The sequence below is a fragment of the Sciurus vulgaris genome (genome assembly GCF_902686455.1).
Source record: "Sciurus vulgaris genome assembly, chromosome: 1".
Classification (NCBI taxonomy): Eukaryota; Metazoa; Chordata; class Mammalia; order Rodentia; family Sciuridae; genus Sciurus; species Sciurus vulgaris.
The window spans coordinates 105,347,049-105,366,920 of NC_136461.1; the positions used below are offsets into that span (position 1 = coordinate 105,347,049).

A 19,872-nucleotide genomic window follows, 5' to 3' on the forward strand; every position below is an offset into this window, starting at 1 on the left:
AAAAGGGCTGGGGATGTAGTTCAGTGGTAAAGCATTTCTGGATTCAATCCCCAGTAGCAAATAAATAAAGAAATAAAGTGTGATAAGAAAGCACAGGCTCGTAACCACACCTGTTTTGGCAAAGGAATGCATCAGAAAGGTTGGCTTGCTAAGTGTGTATGTGCCTGTTCTATGCTGTTGTCAAAAAAAGCAAAGAGGAGAGGCACGTGGTTCAGCTGTCAGGGGGTGGACTCTACCAGTCTCAACCACAGTTCCTTTTACAAGAGCTCAGAACCGCCACAAGGAAACTAATCCCAAAGATGAGCCTCCTATGTAAACTCTTCATCAACTTTCTTCTGATTTTCAACTTTCCCACCAAAGGTAAGTGGGTGTGTGGGTCTTCACAGTCACTGTGAGAAGTTTCTTTGGAGACCCTGAAATGAGCATCAAAGTTCCGCAGTCCAACTTTCCCTGCAGGGAGCCTGAAGAGCTCAGAGAATGTCTTGCTTTTTATAGGTTCAGTCTCTAAAGACATCAGGATTGTCTGGGGTGCTTTGGATCAAGATATCAACCTGGACATTCCCAGTTTTCAAATGAGTGATGTTATTGATGACATACGATGGGACAAAGAAGGGATCATGGTTGCGCAGTTCAGAAAAGGCAAGAAACCCTCCCGGTATAATGAAACATATGAAATATTAGCAAATGGAACTCTGAAAATTAAGCATCTGAAGGAATATTACAATAATATCTACAACGTAATTATATATAATACGGATGGAAAAAGTGTGCTGGAACAGTCATTCGACTTGAGGATTCTAGGTAAGTCTTCATTCCCTACATTTTTTTCACTTTAACAGGGGTGCTATTTAGCAAGTTGGAAACTAGCCTTTGTAAAACGTCCCCAACCCTGACCTTGACCTCTGGGGTAGCACTACAGGAAATCCAATGCATCCTTCCTGCCCCAGTGGAGACTCCAGTACTGCGCGTGGAGTGGGGGTAGGGGTCTACACACGTAGAAATACACCCTCTGTCTATCTGTCTACAGCTCTCTTTGGGCGGCTGTGGGGATGTGGAGCTGGGTAAAGAACCTGGAAGAAGGTGTCGTTAATCAGAAAGGGGACAGGTGGACAGAGGAAAAAGGTGTCTATCCCAGGTGAGCAAGGTGTGTGCTGGGAAGGACATGCTGCTTGGAGACCAGTGAGGAGCCACCTTCAGGCCAGGGTAGCCTGAAGAATCAATGTGGCAGAAAAGGGCTGGAAATGATGCATTTAAGGATGAACAGCCCTTGTTTCTGATATGCTCAACAGCACAGCAATTGAAGTGGAAGGTGATTTTTTTGCTGATATGTGGAGAAAATACAAATTGTCTGTCTCTGCATGTGCTGAGAGGGTAGGAGTGGCTGGTGATAATGGAGGTGAGACCAGCTGGAAAGCTGCTGGTGTAATCCAAGCAAGGTGCACCAGGGCTGCCGGGTGGTTCTTAATGTTGGTTGCACATGCAAATCAACAAGGATGCTGTTAGAAATTACCAGTGCCTGGGTCCCACCCTAGACCATGTAAGTCAAAACTTTTGGCCTGGAGTCCAGGCATCAGTATGTGGTAATGCTCCCCAGGTGGTTCTAGCGAATAGCTGAAGTTGGTAACCACCAGCCTAAACTAAAGGATGCCTGTGGAATGAGAAGAGATGGGTATGCTGAGAGTCGTGTGTGGGGAAGTAGAGGCAATGGGGTGTGGGTGAGAATCAGAAGGAAGAGGAAGGGGAATTGAAATATCTCTGAAGTTTGGAGTCCAGGGGATACTGGGCAGGGAGTGATAAGAAGTGAGAAGAGGAAGCTGCACCAAATCAGCGATTCAGTGAGCAAATAAACATTTCTGTGCTTCACACAGGAGGCCAGAGGCAGGGCCCCCTCCTCCTGCCTAGGGTCAAACCTGGCAGCAGCCTCCTCCCATAGTCCAGAGGCTGCTAGCTCTCCCACAAACGACCCCTTTCCACGCTTTAGTTCCAGTTTGACTGAAAAGAAGCTTCCAGGAACAGGCCGAGACTAAGAATAGCCTCTGATCGTGAACTCTGGGGACTGTTGTGTCCAGAGTCCCACCAGCATGGCTCAGGTGTCCTGTTTGAACAGGAATCTGCTCAAAGGATCATGCTGGGACAATCACATTTGGGCCACATTTAGTACATGGTGATAATGGCTACCAGGTGTCATAGGCTTGCTGACACAATCTTATTTAAAGCTCCCAAGAATCCTGACAGCTAGTAGTTATTATCCCCTTATTATCTATAAGGAAACAGCCTCCGTCAGAGGAAATTTTGTTCAAGTTCTCATTGCTCGATGAGCAAAGTCTGGATTAAAAACCAGGGGTCCTTTTGGCAAGGATTGGTGACTCCCTCCAACTCCCAATTTGGTCGAGATATCAACATACCATACACGTGGCCCATTTAACATGTAAAATTCAATAACTTTATATATATTCATAGAGCTGAACAGCCATCACCACAATCAACATTTTTGTTACCCTCCCCTGCAAAACCCTGCTCCCTTTTTAGACAGTGACTTTACTGTGATTTTTGCATGTCAACGTTACACAGCGTCATTATTTAATTTGTGGTTCAACACCATGACTTGTCATATAATTTTGGCAAGTGTCCTGTCTGGTCTGAGTCTGATTTTCCCTAATACAGTTTCCCTAATACAGTATGGGATTAGAAGTGTTTCGAATTTGGGATTTTTTTAAGATTTTGGAACATTGGCATGGACATAATGAGATATTTTGGGGTTGTGACCGAAGTCTAAATGTGAAATTCATTTGTTTCATACGCACTTTGTACTTATAGCCCAAAGTAACTTTGTACAGTATTTTAAGTAATTTTGTGAATGAAAAGAAGTTTTGTGATGTGGAATTTTCCACTTATGGCATCATGTCATTGCTTAAAACATTTTGGATTTTGGTTTTGGGGATTAGGGATGCTCCACCTGTAATAACTTCAAGGGATATTCAAAGAGACAGTGTAGAAAAGGTGCCCTGGAGTGCCTGGGACATAGTACCTGTGTGCTCTGTGCTAATGCCTGTCCCCTCTCTTAGTTCCTCGATGCCTTTCACAGCCAGGTACCCACCTCTCCATACTGAGATGGGGCTGCTTCTGCTGGCTGAAGAGGCAGTGGAGGGCCCCATATAAGCAGATATCTATGGAGCAGAAGTTAATCCTAGCAGTCCAGAATTAAGGCGTTCTCAACTATGAGCAGCACTTAGCAACTTGCTTCTATTAACCAGGTCATGCCATTTCTAGAAAACAGTGAGGGTATGTGCAAAGTTTCACCACTCAAGGCTATTTGTGACTGCATTGTTTAAAAACTAGTATGATACTGCATAGATTGAAAGTCTTTGGCAGTTTGAAACTTATTAACTACATTAAGTATGCATCAGAATGTGGAGATGCATATTTATTGATGTTCACGAAAGAAAGAATTTTATAATATAATTTTCAGTAAGGGGGGAGAAAGGCAGACTATAAAACCACATAATCCAGTTTTCATTTTTAAAATATTATCAATATGCATATTTATGTGTAGAAAATATCTAGTAAAGATATACATCAAAATATTAAAAGTCAGGCACTGGGGTGCACTCCTGTAATCCTAGCAACTCAGGAGGCTGAGATAGGAGGATCCTATGACCAAGGCCAGCCTCAGCAACTTAGTGGGGCTTTAGGTAACTTAGTGAGACCCTGTCTCAAAATAAAAAGGGCTAGGTAATCCTAAAGAAAAAAAATACTAATAATAATTGACTATGGGTAGTAGAATTGTTGGTAATTTTTTTGTCTGTTTTAAACTATTTTATATTTTATCAATTTTGACAGTGATTGGATATTACCAATTTGAAGACAGGTAAACACTGTGGACCCTAGACTACTACTCTGTGGTGTGGTGATGTTTCTCCATTTTCTTCTTTCTGGACTACACAGAATCTCAGGATGGGGAGAAATAATTTTCGCATGCCCATATATTGAAACAGAAATGAAGTTTGATTGGCTTGGAAAGTATTTTTGTCCAAAATATAGAGAGGGAGGGAAGTGTTGAACTCTAAGCTGTCTATCTGCGTAATGAACAGAGAGAAAATGAAACAGAATGCAGCAAGTCTGGGGCAAGGGAGTCAAGGATGAGAAAAAAATAGAAGAGAAGAAAAAAGGTCACCCGGCTAGGGAGAGGAGGACTAGGACGTGGACCGCCTTACCTAAGGCCAAGACTGGGCTGTTTTTTTATGTATCAGACTTTAAATATTATCATGTCAGTAAAGGAGAGGTGGGGAATTTACTGTTATGAACATAAGCACCGCTACCAATGATGTGCACAGGGATTTGCCTCATGTCATCTGTTTTGTGATGGGTGGGGAATATTTTTCTTATCATTTTCTCAAAGATGAAGACCAGCAAGGCACAGAGAATGACCAAGCAGCTCTGGGCTGGGAAAGGGCAGAGCCAGGTCTCAGGTTTCCAGATTAGAGTGCTTCCTCTGCAAGCCTTGAGCTCCTTATGAACACACATGCCCACCTGGCCTTCTGCTCTCAGGACCCTGGCAAGGGCAGAGTGGCTGACCCAGATTCCAGGCTATGGGTGTACCCACTCCTCCACGGTGAAGTCCCTGGCTGCTCTGGAAGGAAGGCAGGAGGTGGTAATCTTTTAGTTGTACTCCTGAACTTGAACTTGGGGTGGGGAGACTCCTCTTCGGATTTGCCATTTTTTAATGGGCATCCAAAAAGGACTCGTTGAATTTCTCAGAGTCTAGGACATTCCCTCTGTGATGGGAAGAAAAACATCAGCCTCTCTGTTTTAACAAAATGATACCAAGTAATCCCAGCATCTCAAGAGGCTGAGGCAGGAGGATCGCATGTTGAAAGCCAACCTCAGCAAAAGCAAGGTGCTAAGCAACTCAGTGCGACCCTGTCTCTAAATAAAATACAAAATGGGGCTGGGGATGTGGCTCAGTTGTCAAGTACCCCTGAGTTCAATCCCTAGTACCAAAAAACCCCCCAAAACTGCAAAAGAGTACATAAAAAATAACTATTATATACTTTTTAACAGTATAATGTATCTAATTACTTACCAGAAGTCAGTTTGTTCTGAATGCTCTACATAAATAAAAAGAAATGATTTTCAAAAATTGCTAGGGAATTTAAAAATTCTTCCCTGGTCTCAAACAGACTCCATGCCCCACTATCTAAATATTAAAATCAGAAAATAGCCTAATAGATTTGGATTTTTACTTATTTTTAGAGATGGTCTCAAAACCAAAGATCTCTTGGGATTGTAACAGCACAAACCTGACCTGTGAGATAATGAAAGGAACTGACCCTGAATTAAAGCTGTATCAAAATGGGAAACAGCTCACTCAAGGTCACCTGAAGGTCATTAGACATCAGTGGACCAACCTGAATGCGGCATTCAAGTGCACAGCAAGCAACAGAGTCAGTGAGGAGTCCAACATGGCAGCTGTCAGCTGTTCAGGTATGTGGGGGCATTGGTCAGGGTGTACCAAGTTCACAAACACAGCCTGCCAGGCCTGTGAGCACAGTGGCAAGTGCCACTCCTGCCCAGGGCACAGGTGCCTGGGCTGGGAGACAGCTTTGGCTCAGGATGAGAAGTGACAATATACCTCTCCCTCCTGGAAGCCTTCAGGGGAAGCCCTGGAGAAGGGTGTTCCATGTTACCTACCTTGGGTAACACGATTTGACCTCAGGCAATTGAAAAGATCCTCTTCCAGGAAAAGCAAATGCAGCATTGACAAGGAGGAAGGAGCTGCAGTGATCATGCCATTGCAAACCCCCATTTCCCTCAAGGGAAAACTGACTTGCCCAAGATCTCTCTGCCCCTAAATACTCCTTTTTGGAGGGGTCAGGAGTAACGGTAGAAAGCCTATGTGGCAGGAGGGGGGGAAAGGGAAAACTTGAGTCAGAGAGGACTGTAGATGTGGCAAGCCAGCGCTCCTCCTGCCGCACAGAACACAGCCTGGCCTTGGTATTAGCTCCCCAGAGTCTGCAGCCCTTTGAGTCCAATACCTCCCCAGTGTTCAGCTTTTTAGGATCCCCAGCTGACACTTCTGAGAAGCAGTCTGCTGTAGTGCTCAAGCTCAGGCTTGGAAGTCAGAGGCCTGGACTTTTAGATTCAGCTGTCCAAATTTAGTCAAATGACCTTGATAGATTCTTTCCCTTCTCTGGGCTTCAGCTTCTGGGTTCACAAAGGAAATAAGCTCTGTGATCACAGGATCAGATGAGTGGGTTCTTGGACCCATTTCCAGGCTATGGGGGTGGGGGCTATGGGGGTGAGGGCTATGGGGGTGCCTCAAACTATGGCAGTCCAAGCTTCCCTTGGAGCAGCCTATGAGACAAGAAGAGTGAGTGATCTAAACAAAAGCCACAGTCTTTTTATGACTTCATCTCAGGAATGCTGGCCCCTCCCTTCTGCTGAACTTCAATCATTAGAAGTAAGTCCAGCCCACACTCAATCGGAGGGGACTGTGCAGAGGCAGAAATGCCAGGAGGCAGGGGTCACTGGAGGCCATCTGATTGTCGTCCAACCACAGACCTAGACCAGTGTCACTCTGCCCCATTGTGTGTGCCACCACCAGCCATCCTCCCACATCAGGAGGCTCTGGGTTGGAGTTGCCAGATTTAGCAAATAAAAATATGGCATACTTCCAAACATGGCATACTTATACTAAAAAATTATTCTTGTTTATTTGAAATTCAAATTTAACTGACCTGTATTTTATCTGGCAAGCCCACCCTTCATTTTTATTGTAACTAGATCCCACCAGTATAAAAACGCATGTGTATTGCGGAGGGAGGAAGGGCCACTTTGGGAGAAGGCAGGTGGAGGGCAGCCACATGCACGTCCCTTCCACGATGGTGCAGAGCAGGAGCTGGTCCAGGAGGTGGCCCCCGCGGAGATGGGAGGAATGCCTGCAGAAGGGGAGGGAGGGGCTGCCCTCGAAGACCCTAAAAGGGATTTGGACATTTCACTCTAAAAGTCCACGGCAGAGAGAGCAGTGATCAGATTCTAACCATGTGATCTGAATAAGGTCTATTAAAAGACCAGGCGGAATTAGCAGGTTAGACCCACGAGAAGCACCCCATCCACAAACTCATGCACACAGGACCTTCAAGAGGAAGTGCAGGAGGGAGGTTTGGCTGGATCTAGAGAACCCGAGGACCTATTGTTGTTGTTGTTTTTGTAAAAAATTTAAACAATTTTGTTCTTTTTAGTTATACGTGATACAGAGCATATTTTGACATGCATGGAGGGTAACTTCCCGTTCCTGTGGTTGAACACGATGTGGAGTTACATATGGACTCACATATGGACATAGGAACGTTATTTCCGATTCATTCTACTGCAAGGGCCTGTTTTTAAATGACAAACCAAAGCTGCCCCTAGGGCAAGCTGGAATGTCCCCCACAGAGAGCACCACCAGGTGCCAGGGACCTGACAGACCTGAGGATGGAACTGTGGAAGGCAAGGGAATGGGCACCCTGCCCGCGGACTCCAAGAGAAAAGAGCTGCTGGCTTCATGGCTCTCCACGTGTCCCCAGCTCCCCCCACGTCTGCCCTGCCCCACCTGGGACGAACTTGGGCAGTCCTCAGCTCAGCAGGAGACAGGAACCCCAAATTCTCTCCTGGCCCAGTTTCACTGGTTTAGGATTCTGGCTGCTTATCTAATGGCTGCTCCTTCATAGGCAGAGCACAGAGAGGTTGTGTAACTGGCAGGCAAAGAACGGATGAGAGAGAGACTACAGGAAGGACAGCCAAGGATGAATAAACCAGCACAGTTTGAAACCCTGCTCAGTTTGGTGTCTGAGCCTCTGTTGGATCCCTGGGGCCCCTCCTGTGTCTGTGAATAATGGTCTCTTCCTAGGATCTTTTGGCTGCAGAAGTGTTTTTGTGATGCTTGGCTAAGCTCCAGTTTGTTCTCCCAGTGTACCCGTCCCCTGACCCCCAGCCCCAGCTGCTCCTCTTTAACTGCTATTGACTCACAAAGGGCAGATGGCCCAGCACCCCTCCTGGGAAACTGCTACCAGAAACACTAGTGCAAAGAGCACTAGTAAAAGCAAGGCCTCATATTTGTGTGCTGTTTTACAGTTTATAAAGCACTTTCACATCTATTATCTGATTGACTTCCTACCTGTGATGGTAGGTTTCATTGTTTCCATTTTACAAAGAAGGAAGCAGGCTCAGAGAGGTGGAGTAACTTGTCAAAGGTCACACAGCTCTTGCCTAAAAGAGCTGGACTCAAACTCCATTTCCCTTAACACTGAAGTCTTTGTTTTCCTTATTGCCTTACAGTGACTGAAGTTCTAGGAACTGAAGGCCCTGGCCACTGTTGTTGCTATCTCAGTGAACTTCTCTCATGGGTCTGGGGAAAGTCTGGGAGTGGGTTCTGCTGTGAGGAGAGAGGGCTGGGTTGCTCCAGTGAAATATTTACCCTGAGTGTTTGGAAACTGCCTGACCAAGAGGGTAAGAAAGAATCAGTGCAGGAGGGAAGCCAGAGATGAAGGAGCTGGAAAACAGCAGACACAGTGAGACAAGAGGCTGCTTAAAGGAACCACTCACAAATGTACTGTGTGGCCTCAGGCAACTCATCCTCCCTCTCTGGACCTCATCTTTGAAACCAGAGATTACACTAGATTATCTCTAAACTATTTCAGTCTAAATTTCCGTGATGCTGGGCTGGGGAGGTAGCTCAGTGGCTGATTGCTTGTCTACCATGTGTGAGGACCTGGCTGAGTATCATCCCCAGCACCACCAAGAAAAATTAAAATCAATCAACCAATCAAAGGTCATGGTGCCCTTTAATGAGTGGGTGGGGATGGACAGGACTTGGTGCATGAACAACCAAGTAGTTCTAGTCTCCAGTTTCCCAGGGAGCTTCAGAGAGCACTTACCCCTCGGGCTCTCCCAGGCATGGACCCAATTCACCACCCTCCTTAAGCTTGGCCTTTTGTGAGCCTGAAAAGTTCCATCAAGTTCTTTTTTCTTCTTGAAGTGGGAGACTGGGGTCCTTGGCCAGAGCAACGAAATGGCATCTCTGTCCAGGACCTCTTCCTGCCCCCAAGTCCCATGTCTCCTCTCTTGCAGAGAAAGGTCTGAACATCTATATCATCGCTGGTGTTGTTGCAGGAGGCATCCTCTTGGTCTTTGTGGTGCTACTTATTTTCTTTGTCAGCAAGAGGAAAAAACAGAACAGCAGGAGACACGGTGAGCTCACCCTCTTTTGTGTTACCTCAGGCCGCAGCAAAATCCCCACGGAGTCATCTCAAGGGGATGGCGCCTTGGGTCCACAAAGAAAAGGAGGAGATGGTTTCAGAACGTCAGGGCTGGAACCAGAAGTGATAGCTTGTTCCATTTTGTGGTTAGCTTGAATTCTGAAAGAAAAAAAAAAAAAAAGAATTCTTGGGGCCCACAGTGAGGAGTGTGAGGAGCTACATCCTGGTTGGTATGGTTGGAGTCTCCACTTGAGGCTTACTGGGGTCCGAGGCTGTCTCAGAGAGATGTGAAAGGGCCATACAGCTTCATGTGGGTAGAAAGATTTGTTTGAAAACATCTCGTCCATCAGCAAACATCTTGTCCTCGAGTGGCCCAATGCCTGTTCAAGACCAAGCTCCTGGGAACACAGGTAAAACCATGTCAGGCCATGAGATACTCACAGGAAAACAGTCGTCCCAAAGAAAGGTAACTGGGGGTGTGGCTCTTATGGAGCTTTTGCCTTTGGGCAAGGCCCTGGGTTCCCTTCCCAGTGCTACAAACAAACAGCCCCCCCAGACAGGTGGCCGTGCCCCCTTTTCTAACTGACTGTTCAGGAGGGATGTGTTAGGGCTGGGGTGCTATTTTCTTGGGTCAGTCCTGTCTCACAACCCACCAAACATGAAAAAGGTCATGCTCATCGTGGAGAGCTAGCTCTGGGAATATCCAGGCCACCCAGGGCAGATCACATCAGGGAATGACAGACCAGGTGTCACTGAAGATGCTGGTTTGGGGTGTCAGCAACCAATTGGACATGCAACTCGGCAGGCAAGCCCGTGGAGTCCTGTGTCACCTCTCGTTCACAGCAGGACTGCTGCCCCTCACATTGCATCTCTTCCTAGAGCATGCCAGGTCACATCCACACCAGCTTCTGGCACAGCCTGAGGACCTGGTGTGCAGCCACCCAGGATCCTAAGGCACTGCACCCCTTGGCATTGGCTTCTTACTTCAGACTTCTTTCCATAGTTCTCCCTCAGCCACCCTCTTGGTGGCCTCCCTCAGCCCCATGTCTCACTACACACCCCCCCATGGAGCTGGGTACATCTTTCTAAATTTAAAACAGTTGCTCGATGTGTCCCCTAGCGCCATGGCTTCCTCGGCTCTGTGCCCTACTAAGGCTGTCTTCCATCTGTTCTCTACAGAGGCCCTTTCTTGTCACAAATGGCCAAAGACCATGCATTCTTCCAAGATGAACCTCACATGTCACCCCAATCTCACCAGGCTGAAATGACCAACCTGATAATTAACTCATGCTGAAGTTGATTTTGCCAGAAACTAAGTTTCATATTTTGCACTTACTATCCCACCCAGCCTCCAGTGATCTTGGGACAGAAATCTCTATCACACGTAAGACAGTGTGGGCTCAGTGAGGTTAGATTCTTTGCCTCAAGTTCTGTGGCCAGGAAACTGAGTCAGGAACCGGGGGAGGCAAGGAGCCCAGGGTACAACCTTTAAGGAGGCGCTCATCTTTCTCTTGCATGCCCTCAGAGTGGGCACCTCCTTAAATTCCACACCCCACGTGCCTCCTTTGTCTCACCCTAGCCTCAAGCCTGGGTTGAGTAACCAGGAGATGCAGGTGAAGGAAGGGGATGATGAGCCTGGAGGAACTCTTGGGAGCAGGCGTGGCAGTTGCTGGAGTGGACGTGCTGGGGACCTGCAGTTTTGCTCTGATCAGGCAGGTTGCACACAGCCACAACTGGTTTGTCTGTCCAGACCTGCCCAAGAGCTTAGCCACTTGGCCACACCCTACTCCCCATCTGGGGATTGTGGCTCTTCACACCTCTCTGGTGGCCCTGTGCATTCCTGGAGACTGAGATTGTGATTTGCTGTCCTGGTTCATCTCACTGGATTTTAGACTTCCTGAGGACAGTGTGTCTGAGTCATGATTGCCCCTTAGTAATAGTGCCTAAAACCTAGACGATCAGCAATAAGTGTAGGAGGAGCAAATGAATGACAAGCAGGACAAACAGACCAATAACAAATGACAGCCTAAGCTTGTCACAGGGATGAAGCAGGGCTGCCCACCTCCCCATACCCCAGAACTAGGATGGAGGGTCCAAGTCTTCTCCATAGCCTCACAATCATAACCTCAGTCACCTCTGTGCACCAAAGATGGCAGAGAGGATGCATCCTGTCCTTTCAGGGCCCTTCTGTCTATGTGCTTAGAACACACAGCCACTCAGAAATGAAAACCACATTATCTGACTTTGAGCCTTCCCATTCAAAGCCGCCTGATATTTGTGTTTCCAGCAGCCAGAGGAGGCTGATTGGACTGGCATCATCTGCCTGCAGTTACAGGTGATGCTCAGAGGGACTATGCTTCCCAGGCCACAAGTCCCATAAAGATGCAAGAGATCGTTAATTTACCCCAGGGGGAATCAACTCCTGCCTGCCTCTGCAGCCTGTGAGAATGGTCTTATATGTGGGACTGGAATACCTAACTCATAGCCTGGAGACAAGAGGGGCCAGTGGAGCCCTCCAGGTCTACAGCAGCTGAGTAATCTTGCAGATTTCCTCTGTGAAAACAGTACAGGAACTTCTGATTGGTCCTGAGCCTGTCTTCATGGACTGAAGTCACACAAAGCAGAAAATCCCAAAGGGTGCAGGGAAGAAGAATCTTTCCCTTCTCAGCCCAAGAGGATGGGTCTTGGGCATAAATTTCCAAGGAGCTAGTCAATTTCTGAGGACTAAAAACACCCTTGTGTGTGCTCCAATCTGTTGCCAGAATGTAGGTTGCCTGATAACAGACTGGGCAAAAGGCATATCCATATAGAAACCCGTCAGAAGGAGTGTAACTCCTCTGAGATGACTCCGATTCCCCGACAACAGACTGATCCTAAGGTTTGCTGTCATGACCCAATGTCTAGGACGTACCAGCACTAGGCAGACTTGGGTCTGAGTGCTGTCTCCTGTCTGGAGCAAGCACCGAGCTCTCCCTACTAGGTGTCGTTTCCCTCTGGTTCCCCGAATTCTCCAAAGCTCTGGGGTCTCCCTCCAGCTTGGTCAGCATTTCTGATTCCCCCACAAGACTGTGAGCTTTGAGAGCTCTGAGAACATAGCTCTTCCCCCGCTTCCTCTTGGCTTCCTCCAAAAGCAGCTAGCAGGGTGCCTTGCCTCTAAGAGGCGTTCCATAGTTATGTGGATCACATCTTGTCAGAATGAGCTCTTGAGTGATTTCGTTGTTGCAGATGAGGAGCTGGAGGTAAGAACCCACAGAACAACCTCTGAAGGCAGTAGCCAAAAGCCCAGCCAAATCCCCACCTCACCTCCTCAAAATCCAGCGGCCTCCCAACCTCCTCCACCACCTGGTCATCGCTCCCAGACACCTGCTCATCGTCCCCAGACACCTGCTCATCGTCCCTTGCCTCCTGGTCACCGTGTCCAGCACCAGCAGCAGAAGAGGACGCCCCCATCGGGTACACAGGTTCGCCAGCAGAGAGGCCCTCCCCTCCCTAGACCTCGAGTTCAACCAAAACCTCCCTGTGGAGCGGCAGAAAATTCATCATCCCCTTCCTCTAATTTCCAATAAAAAGGCGGTTTGGATTTCTCAGCTCCAGATGTGCATGTCCACTTTTCCATCAAGTGTTTGCTACATGTAAGACTTTATCACCTCCCAGGGCTTGCGGGCCACCGTCCTGCAGGCACTTTCTAACAGTCTTGTAGTTGAAGATTCACGGCCTCCTCACAGATCTCTGTCACACCAGGAAGAGAGAAGCCATGAGTGTGTGATTGTGAGGGTGATTCATGACAGCACAAAAATCTTGGCGATCTCACCTCCCTCTCAGATCCCACACAGATGCAATATGCCAGGTAGTCACTGGGCTTGTGTCCCCTACAGGCAGCCCATCTGCTCCAGGGACTCTCAGCTTTCTTATGTGTCCTGGTGGACACTTGCTCTCCATCCTTGAGAAGGAGTGAAATAAAATCTTTGCCTTGACCCTGGTGTCTGCTCACTGAAGGAAACAGCTGCATGTTAAGCAGAGGAAGCTGCAGAATGAGAAAGAGCCTAGTTGGTGTGGTAGCACCTGAGCCACCTGAATCCCCACCAGAGTGACCAGAACGTGCCCATCCCCAGGTCTCAGTGGCAAAGCTGGGCCTGACAATCTACATGGAGATCTGTGAATCACCACCTATAAGGACAAACTTCAACAAGAGTCACCAGAAATCTTAGTTGTTTGGGTCTCGCTTTCCTGATGGTTTAGATGTGGACTCGATGACCTGTGCAGTCATCCTTGAAAAGGGGAATCCACAAATACCTGAGTCACCGTGAGCCCAACAGACCACACACGAAAGGGCCAGCTGAGGCAATTCGGTTCCAATGAATCTGAGTCTCACAAATGACCATTAAAATGTCAGAATCCACCCCCAGCTGGCGTGACTGCTAGCTGTACTGTGGGAGAAGGGGGGATAAAGAAGAGTTTCCAGCTGAAGTTCTCAAACAATAGGCTTTGAGGACTCCCGCTTTGAAGGGTGGGTGCCAGGCTTGTGGGGCTGTCTGCCTGCCTTCTCCTGGGCTCCTCAGACCTGTTAAACCTTGTTAATTCTGGCAGGAAGTTCTTGGGGCAAACCGCAAGGGCTAAGTATATTCAGGACTTCCTGTGAGAGCTCACTGAGGGTTGAAATGCTTTTTCCTCTGAATCTGGGCATCTATTGTTTCAGAACCCAGAGTCAATTAATTATAAAGGGCGATGATGAGTTAAACTCCATGGGCTCCTGGAACTCAAACACAAGATCTAGTTGGGTAACAATCATCTCAGCGTCTGTAAGATGAGCGGGCAGGTCCCAGCACCACCTCTGTCTCAGTCTTCTTCTGTTTTTGGCGTCAGGGATTGAACCCATGACCCTTTATAATTGACTCTGAGCGCTTTACCACTAAGCTACATCCCTTGCCCTTTTTATTTGTTTACTTTTTGAATTTTGAGACAGACTCTCACTAAGTTGATGAGGGTCTCCCTAAGTTGCTCAGGCTGGCTTGAACTTGAACTCCTCCTGCCTCAGCCTCCCCAGTAGCTGGGATGACAGGCATGCACCTCTGTGCCTGGCCTGTCACATCCCTCACTGCAGTTCTGAGTGATTGATTCCACCAGTCGTCCTGCTGAAATAGCTCCTATCCCTCCCTTCAGAAAGCCTTCCCTGGCCTCTGGCCCTACGCCCTGTCTTTCTTCTGAAACCCTTGGTGTGACATGTGGTATAGGACACATGCAGACTGTAATTCTTCAGTCCTTCACATTCATTCATTCAACAATTGCCGAGCTTCTATTATGCACCAGGCCTGCTTTCAGGGACCTCACATCGTCAGAGACAGGGGGATGGACAATTATAGGACAATTATAGGACAATTATAACACGATATGATAAATAAAGGTCAGAGGCAAGCACAGGAGCCCAGAGAAAGCTTTTGAGTCCAGATTGGGTGGTAAAAACTGGTGATGCAGAGGGTTTCCTAGAGGAGCTGACATCTGAGTTGAGTTGTGTTGGATCAGTGGAGATGGTGAAGCAGAAGGCAGGATTGTCCATGCAGAGGGGACAACACAGGCAGGGCTCACATTGGCTACCTGTTCACATAAGTATGTTGTTCCTTTTTCAACTGCTGTGCTTCATCAGTTTGAAGATGTCATTGCTTTAAGTGGCACTGTTCATTATCACACATCATACAAAGGACAAACACTGGGTTCCATTAAAACGAATGCTAAGGTACAATCAAGTTTTAGGTACACTCTGTTTCGGAGACGTTAAAACATGAAGAGTATGTTTTAGAATTAATGAAATACATGAATCTTGAGCTTTTTGAGAACAGCGACCATCTCTCAATATGGCCCATTGTACCATTTTGACAGTGTCACCAGTCACCTGGTCAAAGGGTGAGTACAGTCCTGATGAGAGGAAGGGAAGGGAAGGGAATGGATGGCATCCACGTCAGACACACTCCTGCCCTGCTGGAATCTCCACTGGGAGGCAGGAAACAGGCCTTGCTTGAGCTTTGTGCTGCCACCATTCACCTGTTGGACATTGTGGAACTGCCACTGTCCCTGTCCCAGAGCATGAGACTTCTGCCAATTGGTGAGCTAGCTACACAAGAACAACTTGTGAAAAAACTGATAATTCAGTAGGTTAGGTAGGAGACCAAGCATCTGGGAGTTTTTTTTTGTTTGTTTGTTTGTTTTATGTGGCTCTGAGAATCCACCCCAAGCCTTGCCTCATGGTAGGCAAATACTCAACCACTGAGCCACACCCCTGTCCAACATCTGTATTTTTTAAAACATAATCTCTCCAGGTGACTTCAATAGGCATTCAAGGAGGAGGACCACAGGTCTACTGGCCCTCAAATTATTAATCATCAATGATTGTTCAAATCAATGATTTTATGGAGAATGCATTATGATAAGAAAAACAGTTACAGCCCATTTAACTAATTCTTGGCAGGAAAACCTCCAATACAAGGAAGCCAGCCATGTTGAAAAAAAATATTCACATAATTTACAGGACTGGAACACCCTACAGGGTCACGTGATGTTAGAACATGTGGTTTGGGGGACAGCCTCCCTGCCCACCCCCAAGCACGGTCCACTCCTAGCTGCTGGACCAACTTAGCTTCAGGGGGTCCAACTGTGACTGCTGGCTTCACCTCTGTCCTCCTGCCCCTCTTCTGCCACTCATCCTCTAATGTTGGGCTCCTCAAGACCCACTCGAGCTCACTGGACTCCTGTCGCTCCAATTCTCAAGCTCACCAGTGTGGCCACCTCAGGGCCATTGCACATGCTGTTCCCACTGCCTGTACTTCTCACCTGGCCCTTCACCTGTCCTCTCTCTGAAGACTTAGAGTGCAGGTCATCTCTAGAAAGACCTTGACTGACTCCTGAATTCCACAATAGCAGGATCCTTGTGAGACTTTCTCATTCTGTGTTTAGTTCTGTGGTCCTCAAGTTCTGACCCACAGACACTGCAACCAAAGAGTTCTGAGTCTCTAGCTGGCATTATAATCTTGAAAAGTTAATTCAGCCTTTGAGAATACTGGTTTTGTAAAAGGGGCAGGGTGAGCGGGAGGACACTTCTCAGGGTTAGCCTGAATGGAAAAAATGTCTGTAAATGTAACAAGTATATCCTTGTGTACAGAACGTATCTGATAACTGTGGGGTTTCTTTCTTGATTGGTATTTCAAGAAGGAATATCCTACAGACATAAATTCTCCAGTTATTGGGAAAATATATAGTCTATTATAAATTAATAAACAAATGCTCCCTAAAGTGACTTAGTCTGCTCCGAGTTTGATTCGCCTGAGTCAGTTTTCTTAACATTGGTCACCTGGGACAAATGGGAAAAGTCCTAGACCTGCACTAAAGGATGGAGAACAGTACCTCTATTCTACGGATCTGGAGACTACCTCACAAAGCTGAGACGGAGCCACCAGCCTGCTGTTACCTCCCTGCACCATAAGCAGGATGGTCCTGATAACATATCTGAACTTCACTCCACAAGGCATCTTGGTGGTTTATTCCTGGCAACCCAGAGCTAGGGGCAAAGGCACATTCTCATCTTTTTAATAGCCTACCTGTCCACAGTAAATAGCAGCACTAGAACCATCCACTGATCAAAGATAGCTGAAGAAAAGTACTCACAGCCAGTGTTTAGGGATGGGCAATTCAACCTTCACAGAGTCAAGCAAATAGTCTTCTAGCCCTAGAGGGCTGAAATGAACTGGCACAGCAGAGTCCCACCACATGAACTTGGAAGGCAATTCTTAGATTGCACAGAGCTGCCATTGGGGCAAGGGGAGGACAGGGGTAATAGTCGGCAGGGAAATTTCAGCTAAGGATAGCAACTTAACTTACGCATCAGCCTTTACTCTCCACTGAAACCCTACAAAAATTACTTTAAACTTAATAAAAAACAAAAGATGTAAACCGCAAGGACAGAGAGGTCAAAAGAAGAACCATCAGCAGCACAAATTAGGGAGTTGGAAAAAGAAGATGGAAGGGTGGTAACTGACTAAGAGTGTCCCAGAAGTTGAATTAATCCTAAGGTGGCAATGGGGAAGGTCAAGGTGCAAATTAATTTACTACATAAAATCCACAAAATGCTTAGGACTTGGTGGCACCAGGTATTTCCAGATGGACGAATAATGATGGAACTACATGAAGGACAGGTGAAAGTTCTGTCTAAGGGGTAATTAGATTCCAGGTTCTCTTTCCTGCACCTTGAAGATCAGTTAGTCCAACAGGAGCCTGAGGTTTATGCTCTGGAGATGGTAAAATGGACAGTCTCCAAATGGTAGATGCCATGCATGGTTCATCACAGAAGGATTCAGTAAAAGTTTTCTATTGAATATTGGGCCTGAGTTTCTACCCTACCCAGCTGGCAGATATCAGGCAAGATATTCATGCTATGTTTCAGGCAGGATATTAGAAAATACTTGCTCTAAAAATCTTATCAGCTCAATAGAAGAGACATAGTGACACTGACATCTAGGGTTTCCCAATAAAACCATCCAGCTACATGGCCCTGGAGTGAATCCTGCAACTACTGAGCTCCTCTGACTTGCATTATCCCTTCTAAAATTGGAGCACATAGTCAAGGATCTCCATGGAAATGGGGGAAAGCCTCCAACATGAAAGATAGGGGCTCAACCAAACAAACAGGAACATTAGAAGCAAGAGAGAAAAGTTCAAATAGCAAATGACCCTTTATATGCTCCAAAGGATGTAATAACATCACATCCATAAAAAAAAAGAACAAAGTGAGATATATATATACATATATATATATATATATATATGGATATTCAAAGAACAAAGAGTGTTCTTAGAAATTACAAATATAATAGGAGAACAAGTCCATTAGGTCCAAAATCTAAGTGGCATTTTGGAAAGAGAAGGGTGAGAGAAGAAAGGAATTTATTGTCCATGAGATAATTCCAGAACACTTCTAGAGTTGAAGAACAGCTTCCAGATTAAAAGAGTCCACTAGGGACTTCTGATTTCTGGTTCAACATATAAGAAGTTACCACTCCATTCTAACAGTAACTAAAAAGTTGAACAAATTAAAAAAAAATCAGCAAATCTGAAATCCATCAGAGAGATGGAATCACAAGGCAAACCACTAAACCCCAAATTGAAGAGAATGTCAAGAGAATGCAAAAGCACAAAGCTTGCCAGAGCAGATGGCTCTGCAGGAATCACTCAAGGTAGAAGAATCTGAAGAGCTGCAGAGGCTCAGAATGGTCAAGCTTGAGACACACTGGAAGGCCCTACGCTTTTGTGAATTTTACCTCCAGGAGTTCAAACAGGTTCTCACAGTGATATTGGAGAGAAATCTCACATTTCTGGCAGGAGGAAGGGAAGAGTAGTCATTTTGAAATATGCCACAGCACTCTTTTTCTTAATAGGATCCCCCCTCAGGAGAAGCTATTAAACCAGATTCTCAACTGGTTTCATCAGAGCCTAACTGGCCAGGGGAAAAGGAAGTACCCACTTCCAGTCGGCACAAGTCATCTTGTCCCACTGAAAGAGGGCACAGAGAACGTGAGAAACACACAGGAAGTTCACAGTGCAAAGGTCCAGCTCACTGCAAGACCGACACCTTTGGTAGTCCTGTGGAATGCCTCCCCTCCCCCACAACGTACCACCACATCACTAAAGGCCTATTTCCAGTCTTATCCAGGACATCACATGTAGCAAACAAGAAAAAAATGACAAGACTCACTGAAAGGCAAGAACAAAACAAAACCCAGCTGAAAGACATAGAGCCAGCATGGCAGCCAGGCTCAGATCTGGCAGGGATGTAGGGATTATCAAATTAGGAATTTAAAATAACTTTGATGAAGATGATAAGGGTGCAGATGGATAAAATAGACACTCTGCAAGAACAGATAGGCCACAGAAGTCAAGCAGTGGAAATTCTAAAACAGAATCAAAAGAAATGCTAGATATAAAAAAATGTAACGGACATGAAGAACGTCTTTGACAGGCTTATTGGAAACAGCTAACAAAGATTCTCTGAGCTTGAGACTATCTTGATGGAAGCTAATAAAAATGAAAAACAAAGAGAACAAAAGACCAAACAACAACAACAACAAAAACTCAGCACAGGATATAAAAAGAATTGTGCAAAAAATACAAAAGGTTAGACCCACCCAGAATGGGAATTTTAGGAAGAGAAGGAAAAGAGAAAAAAATAAAGGAAATATTTAGAATGATTATGATTTTAAATTTCCTCAAATTAATGTCAGACACCAAATCATAGATCCAGAGGAAACTCAGAGACCACCAACCAATATAAAAGTCAAAAAACCACACCCAGGCTTATCATTGCAAAGTAAGGAAAATCAAAGATAAAGGGGAAAAAAAGTCCTGAAAAAAGCTGAAAGAAAAAAAAAATGCTTTATCTAGAGAGAAACAAAGACAAAATCTGTGAAGAGAACATGTTGAGAGAGAAGAAAGGCAGCACCAACCTAAAATTCTATACCCTGAAGAAGTATCTTTTCAAAGCAAAGTAGAAATAGTCTTACTCAGACAAACAAAACCTGGCAGAACTTATTGCCAGTAGATCTGCCATGCAAGAAAGGTTAAAAGAAATATTTCAGAGAGAAGAAAAATGATC

The 19,872-nt window shown here is 46.1% G+C and overlaps 1 protein-coding gene across 2 annotated transcripts; it reads left to right on the plus strand.

The window, feature by feature from the left end:
• Window positions 1-228: 228 nt before the first annotated feature.
• CD2 (CD2 molecule) lies at window positions 229-12,824 on the plus strand. 2 transcript variants are annotated; one of them, XM_079148673.1, is made up of 5 exons: window positions 229-360; window positions 496-801; window positions 5,254-5,484; window positions 9,112-9,231; window positions 12,465-12,824. In XM_079148673.1, exons 1-5 carry the CDS (start codon window positions 300-302, stop codon window positions 12,803-12,805), a joined length of 1,059 nt encoding a protein of 352 aa, XP_079004799.1. In that variant the 5' UTR covers window positions 229-299; the 3' UTR covers window positions 12,806-12,824. The 2 variants fall into 2 exon arrangements, with proteins under 2 accessions (XP_079004799.1, XP_079004800.1); XM_079148674.1 differs by lacking the exon at window positions 9,112-9,231.
• Window positions 12,825-19,872: the final 7,048 nt, after the last annotated feature.

Bases quoted from the DNA above. Each gene is read 5' to 3' on its own strand.
- CD2 (XM_079148673.1), top strand. From the start codon at position 300: ATGAGCCTCCTATGTAAACTCTTCATCAACTTTCTTCTGATTTTCAAC. The intron at 361-495 runs GTAAGTGGGTGT...TGCTTTTTATAG, and splicing joins TTTCAACTTTCCCACCAAAG to GTTCAGTCTCTAAAGACATC. The intron at 5,485-9,111 runs GTATGTGGGGGC...CCTCTCTTGCAG, and splicing joins GGCAGCTGTCAGCTGTTCAG to AGAAAGGTCTGAACATCTAT.